The sequence below is a fragment of the Oratosquilla oratoria genome, chromosome 40 (genome assembly GCF_046742065.1).
Source record: "Oratosquilla oratoria isolate Oo_2021 chromosome 40, ASM4674206v1, whole genome shotgun sequence".
NCBI lineage: Eukaryota > Metazoa > Arthropoda > Malacostraca > Stomatopoda > Squillidae > Oratosquilla > Oratosquilla oratoria.
In genome coordinates this window covers 19483717-19491216 of record NC_134816.1, presented here as the reverse complement: position 1 = coordinate 19491216, position 7500 = coordinate 19483717, and the positions used below count along the sequence as shown (strand labels likewise).

At 40.0% G+C, this 7500-nt stretch overlaps 1 protein-coding gene across 1 annotated transcript in view; it reads right to left on the bottom strand.

Moving 5' to 3' along the window:
• The window catches only part of LOC143020487 (galactosylceramide sulfotransferase-like), a 42783-nt gene that overhangs the window by 21719 nt on the left and 13564 nt on the right, over positions 1–7500 (bottom strand). The window contains exon 2 of the mRNA XM_076176911.1: positions 1130–1253. Coding sequence (XP_076033026.1) covers positions 1130–1242 — 113 coding nt within the window. The 5' untranslated portion in view covers positions 1243–1253. The remainder of the gene's footprint in view (positions 1–1129; positions 1254–7500) is intronic.

Below are 7500 nucleotides of genomic sequence, written 5' to 3'. Positions count from 1 at the left end.
CCTATAGCAGCGCGAAGCCGCAAGTACTGAAGCCATAGGAAAGAGAAAGTACGAAACGAAGATCAACTCACTCCGATCCTCCGGCAAGATTCCTCGTTCTTTGTTATTCTCGACAATGGGAGTTCGTTCCCTTGATAGTAGAACCCCGAGTGGATGGTCACCTGGCGGATGTATCCGTAGCTACTCATTACTTAATCCATTTGTTAACCATTATGTGCTCGCTGAGTTCAGGTGATGATAGTAGCCCCTAGCTACTGCTCGCGACATAGTGTTGCCTATTGTTTACTAACTAACGATCGTGTGATGTCGATGTCAAGATGCCCCATTTATCACCAGCGATTTTAATATATATGTTAGAGAATACATGTGCTCACTCTTAGGGCCAGATTTTTTTTTTCTTTGGGTACGGCCACCATGGAATCTTATCCTTAGGTCGACAATAGAGCCTCACAACCTTTCCCGGTTCCCTTCCTGACCTTATACTCTGTGCATATATTCTTGTGCCCTTTTTCATTTCTATGTACCCTGAGGATGTCTGAATAGACGAAAGCGCTTGGTCATCAGTTTATCTTTTTCCTTAGTGGTTTTTCCGCATATACATATACATATGCATATACATATACATATACATATACATATACATATACATATACATATACATATACATATACATATATGATCCCAGCACATTTATTTATATGAAGCTTTTAGGAGACCATGTTGTCAGGTCGGAGGAATTCATTTTTTTCAGTTTTGTTTCATTTGTATCTTCTCTCTGATCAGGCTGTGTACCAAGCTTCCCATGTTTTGTACAAACAGTAGACACAGAGTTTATTTATTCATTTATTTATTTTTTACTTTGATCGTTATACTAGCGTTAGTCAGCAGATCGGCGGAAAAAGAGGAATTTAGCCTTTTTTCTTTTTTTTTTTTTGGGGGGGGGGGTTCCAACGTCGGCGGGCCTTTACCCTAATGAATAAAAAAAAGAAAAGAGGCTGGCCTAATAGACATTATATTAATATAAGGCACACACGAAAGCTTGTGATAAACACTAAAACTCTAAAACTCAAGTTACGAAATGTGTTTCCTCTTCTACTGTATGAATAAAAATCGCCTGGCGGCAGTTTACCTGAGATTGGGGGACTGGAGACTAAGAAAGAGGACGAGGATGAGGGCTGGGAAGAGGATCGTCAGCCTACGAAATCGGTTCAGGAATGGGAAAGACACCGCGTACAGTTTCATCACGAAGTCGCCTATGAAAGAAAGACATCAATAGATAAATAAATAAGTAGATAAATGAATAAATAGATGAATCAATGATTAAACAAATAAATAAATGAATTAGTAAATCAATGAATAAATAAATGATATGAATAAATAAAGAAAATAAATCAATTAGGAAGTAAATAAACAAATTGATAGATAAACTGATAAATACATAAACAGATGAATAAATGGATAGACAAATTGATAAATAGATAAATGGATGAATACTTAAATAAGTCAAGAAATAGGTGAATAAATAAATAGATATATCTTATATTTATTTATAAATGAATAGATAGATAAACAAACAAATAGATAATTGGATAAATATAAATAATCAGTGCTTGACTTCTCAAAGTTGTTTACCTGAGGAGAGGAAAGAGTGGGAAATACCCTAGGGTCTTATGCATCATCACCACCACCCACCGATGCCATTTTGTGGGAATTTTCCACTAATTTGAGGGAGAAATTTGCTCACAGGGGATGTGTGGTGAGCAAATTATATGTTGTAATGAACTTATTTATGTATATAATAATTCCTTCTTTTTGTGGGAAAAATGTGGAAATCCAGATTTCCTTGTGGGAATTTTGTGGTAAAAATCTTATTCATTTGTGGGAACTGGCATAGATCACAGTGGCAATACTGTCACCACCAACCCCAACCCCAACACCATCACCACCACCACCATTACCACCAACCCCGCCACCACCAAATGCTTCTTTGTTTAACTTAAAATCACGGCACATGTGTGTGTTGCCGTATAGCTACACTTATACAAACATATACACGTATTTACATAACCTTATCATCACTAATACGGCCCAAACCTCTCGGTCGTAGCAAACAAATACACCATAAATGTGGACAATGATGCCTACACACAATGTAGACTCCCTACACATGATGTACTCAAATTAGTTCTAAAATCTACAAAAATTGTATATTGTCATTGTAACTTTGTATCGCTGTTAACTCAGTAAACGGATTATGATTATTAATATTTTTATTACTATGTAGTTCAACCTTAATGGTCCATTGGAGGACCGGCATATCCCCTAAGGGATAATACACCCTCCGTGTCTCATCACGATGGCTTTTTCCGTCTTGGTAAGGTTGTATGTATGGTGAGAAGTGCATGTAAAGTTGTCGTTGGTGTGTTGGAATGGTTGGGGTTGTGAGCAAAGTCTGAAGTCAGTGTAATCGGCTCAATCAGACATATAAACTACTTTATTTTGAACCTTCGAGTGGAACATTACTTTGGTTTTACTCTTATTCGCCTACTGACATTTAGGCTTTCCTTGTTGAGATCGTTCTGCATGTCTTACACGTTATTTCCTCTTTCTAAAATGAGGGTAATCTGCAAGTTTTCTCTACAGTGTGTGTGTGTGTGTGTGTGTGTGTGTGTGTGTGTGTGTGTGTGTGTGTGTGTGTGTGTGTGTGTGTGTGTGTGTGTGTGTGTGTGTGCATCTATATAAAACTTACATGGAGGTCTACAGTCTAGGGAGGCATCAAACTCAGTGAGGAGAGGCGACAGATGATTTGGCAAGAAAAGCGTGAGAGACAGAAGAAGACCATTTGCAGTACCTCTGGCGTGAGGCTACTCATGCAATATATGTGGCAAGGACTCATCATCATCTATTAGGGACATACACCAGGGAGCGCGTTGGTTCACTCACACGCCGGCGTCAGTCCTCACGTTCTCTCTGAACATCCTCCCATACATGCACCCTTCCCACTCCAAACAACTTTCGACAGGTTCGACGGCGTCAATAACCATTGATGTTGCGACGCTAGATAAATCCCAATTATTCATTCATTCGACAGGTTCGACCATCTTACCCCAGCCATGAATTCCGCGAACGTCCCCTTTGTCTTCTCCATCGAGACAAGGACCGGACTGTTCAGCCACAGTATATGCTGCTCCGCCAAAGTGATAAGCATTGCACACAAATCACCGTCTCCCGAGACAAGAAGACCAACATATATGTCGCCTTACGACTTTTCCAGTTCCCATCATTTAAGGACAAATCTTTCACCGGATGCACAACGCTTCGTTCATTAGAACGTTCGTGCAAAGGCGTAGAATACAATCTCTAAGTATATAAAATCCTCAGAAGGGACTGGGATGGAGCGGATTAGGGACGGGGGAAGGGTCGTGGAAGGTTACATGGATGGTTGGGGTAGCTCACAAATGTCCTTGAAAAAGCTCTTTAACTTTGAAAAGTAAATGCCATTCTGGGGGATCTAATGTTAAACATGTCTTTACATAACTCTATTCTGTTAATGCTCATGTAATAGCCGCTTCTCGATTCTTCTTCCTGATCCCGCCGGTTTCACATATAATCAACTTAGCCTTATTCAAGTGTAATAAGCACCTGGTACACGCACGCACAAGTGATAGTATTGCTTCGTGCGTCGTTTCAATGTTCACGAATATATCAATTTTGTGATCGGGTTTTTTTGTGTACATTCTTTGTTGAAAGACACAGCATACTCAGCGTTAATGATGATCTTGATGGTTTTAAGTTTCCTTGTCATTTCCTCAGCTGCAGGCGGAAGGGGAAGCTACAGCATCACCATATGAAGGCATGTTGGTCTATATTTTAGTATCAATAATATCTACAAAATTTCCGACGTTTCGAAAGCAGTACCGAATATCTTCAGGTAGTGGTACAATACATACGTGTATATGCAATACAACATATGAAAATTGACCATTACCCAAAGATTTTAATGAGAACATTGTGTGTTCTTGACACACGCACAGGTACAAAGCACACGACTCGATGGCGCGGTGGTAGAGTTTGAATCTTGGCCAGGGCTGAAAAATTTTCAGTATCGCTGCGCTGCGAGTCGTTACTCCAATTCTCGTGGGCGAGGAGTTCGGGGGTGTATGTGCGTGTAAGGTCATAGATCGGTCATATATGAGTTCTGAGCTCTCATCCGGGAGGATAATAGCTGTCGATCACGAGTCCAACACGTGATCCAAGACCATGGTGAATCACGCACACACACACGCGCACACACACATGATGTGGAAATGGGTCTACATACAAAGTCTGGAGGCACGTTTCCTACACACTTTCACTTTCCATCAGTTGTGTTACTAGTGTCTGGCATGCCAGATGCCACCGTGGTTCTTTCGAAGCTAACAACCTCCTAAAACTCGTTTCACACGTTATGCACTCAGATCATCATGAGTGTCTATGGATGCTTCCACACGTCACGACCGCGACCACGTGTGAAAGCGTCCATAGACACCCATTGTTATTTGACAACACGACGTCGTGTCGTGGACGGCGCACGGCGAAAAGTCGATACGTGTGAAATGAGGCTTAGACGGTCGAACTTTGCTCGGCTGAAATAAAATCATCTCATGGTAACCCGAATAGAATTCTCAAAGTTGTATTGGAGATTTTGCCTAGAGTTCCTATTTAGTTAAATCAAAGCGCTTTTCAATGAACTGATGATGAACCGCCTACTAGACCAATAGACTTAAAAATCTTAATTGAAGTCTTCACAGTTACACAATCATTTATAAACTTTAATTGTTCATTACCTTTTTCATGTTTTTTTTTTCTCAAATCTTCGTTGACCATATATTGGCACCTAACATGTCAATTCTTGGATAAATCGGCTAAAATTGATACGTAAATTGATTTTATTACCTCCTAAAGCACCCACACACGCACACGTACAAACACACGACTCGATGGTGCGGTGGTAGCGTTTGCGGCCGCCACTACGGCGGTCCGAGTTCGAATCCTGCCACAACCATTGGCGGGTAATGTGCTTTCTACCTGACATCATATTTGGGTAAACGCGTTGGTAGGTTCGGTTAATGTGATCAGCCAGCTCGAAGTAAAACAGCCCCATCATTCAAAAACAAAGAATCAGTGCTCTAGATAATCGCTTAACGATTATCGTTAAACCATGAACGATCATCGTTGAGCGATATTTGCACCGAGTAAAACTCAAGACTTTAGAAAAAGACTTAGCAATGTATAGGTACAAGCATCCTTTATAAATTCCAAATAAAATGGGATAGTAACAGGAAAAAAAAAAAAAAATATATATATATATATATATATATATATTTATATATATATAAAACATTTGATCTGCAAAGGTATAAAACACGCGGGGCAAGTACATGCAGATGTTAAAGCTCGCCAAGAATTTTACAGTGTATCACAACAAATATGATATAAAATAAAATTTTATATATTATACTGCATATCTCGAATTATCAGACATATTCACGCGGTAGTAAGATGTCGGTGACTGATTTTTTTTTTTTTTTTTTTTTTTTTTTTAAGTCTTGAGTCTAGGTGAGTGTGGTTATTCCGTGTTGTAAGATTGCACGGTTCACCTTCAAACTTGTTGCATAAGCGGAACTTTTGCAACACATCGTGAGGAACCCAGCATGCTCTGAGCAACAGGTCACGTGGTGCAATCAGAAAGACAATAGAGAACAAATGTTGGAGCAGACTGCAATAATTAAAGTTAACTTCAATTTCAGTTTGCTACGGAGAGATTGGTTTTATATAGATAGTATCTCGGCTTCTCTATTTTCGCAAGAAGGAACGAGGAAGAAGGGTCACCATGTAAAGGAAGTAGTGGGGCCTTGCTGCGCGTTTTTTGGTTTTATTAAATTTATTACGCCCGTGGGCGGCAAATAATAGTACATTAATTACAGTATGTATTAGGGGACATGTTAACTATTACATACATTCTTTAAAGGGAAACATAATGTAATAGTCATTCAAGATTCCCCGAAATGGGGATGGCGAGATAGTGGTACATCTTGTTTATCGTGTTTATGTAAGTGTTACATACAATCATCATGCCTTGTCTCTGGGGAATGTTGTCTCTCACCATGGGTCATTGGAGATAATAATGTTCAATGGTGTTCACGTTAGGACGGTTATACAGCCTGCATGGTGATCATTGTGTCACATCATCCGCCTGGGAGCCTTGTCACACAGGTCGATTCCCAAGTCTGAGCCGAGTGACTGACAACATTGTGCCTCAGTACCATGGGCTTGCGTCGGCGATACTTGTGGCGGCTGGGTAGGAAGTGGTCGTGGTGTTTTAAGGAGACACTGGTGGCTCATTCCGCATCCTTTCGGCGTGTTGTTATGGCGTGAGTGGCTGCGTGTATTCTGTTTTTGAGGCATGTGAGAGAGGGTACTACGCGTTCGTCGTCTAAGACGAAGGCACAGGCTGCTTTGGCAAGGTGGTCCACCGCGTCGTTACCAGCAAGGTCGACGTGAGAAGTCACCCATATGAAAGATACGGCCATAGATGCTTCGTGAGCAACGGTGAGTTGGGTCAGTATGGCCCACACAACACGATAGTAATTGTGTCTGAGTGAGGACAGGGCGTGAAGAGCTGGTTGGGAGTCGCAAACGATCACACCATTGACGTCACAGTCTACAAGATATGTTACTGCGTCGAGGATTCCGTGTAGCTCACAAAACGTGGAGCTTGGTGTGACAGGTAACCTGCGTCCAATCCATCCAGCTTCCACAGGTGAGGAGCTAAGATGAGAGGGGAACAAATGGGTGGTGGATAGGAGTGGGCTGAGTGCATGCCATGGCTGGCTACCTCTCTTATATGAGGAAGAAGCCTTTGGTATATAGATAGATTAGATAGATAGATATAGATCCATAGATAGATATTGATATAGACATAGACATATATATATATATATATATATATATATATATATATATATATAGACATATAGATAGACATACATAGAGAGGGTAACTTCCCAAAAGTTTGTTTTTCTCGTTCCAAAATGATGATGTGTTCAACAAAAAACATAACATGGTTTGACTGATGAAGAATTCTGTACGAAAGTCAAAGCACGTAAGGTCGAATATACGGATATGTATTCAAAATTCGACATGAATATATGCTGCTATATTAAATATTGCGTAATTAAATATAAATTTGGTGAAATAAAATTTCGGCTAGTAGTTACAGGCAAAAAAATTCATGATACACTAAATTTTATTGATACAAAATAACTCAAGGAATTATAATTTTCCAAACATAAATTACTATGAAGTTCAGGAAGGTCACCAGTACATGCGGGTCAAAAGATTATTATCTGCAATTACATCTAGCTAGGTAATCATTATCACGACTGGCTATTACAGCTTTTGCTGAGTAATTAGGTTAATCTCATCTAATGGTGTGTCTGAATAATAACTTCAAGCACC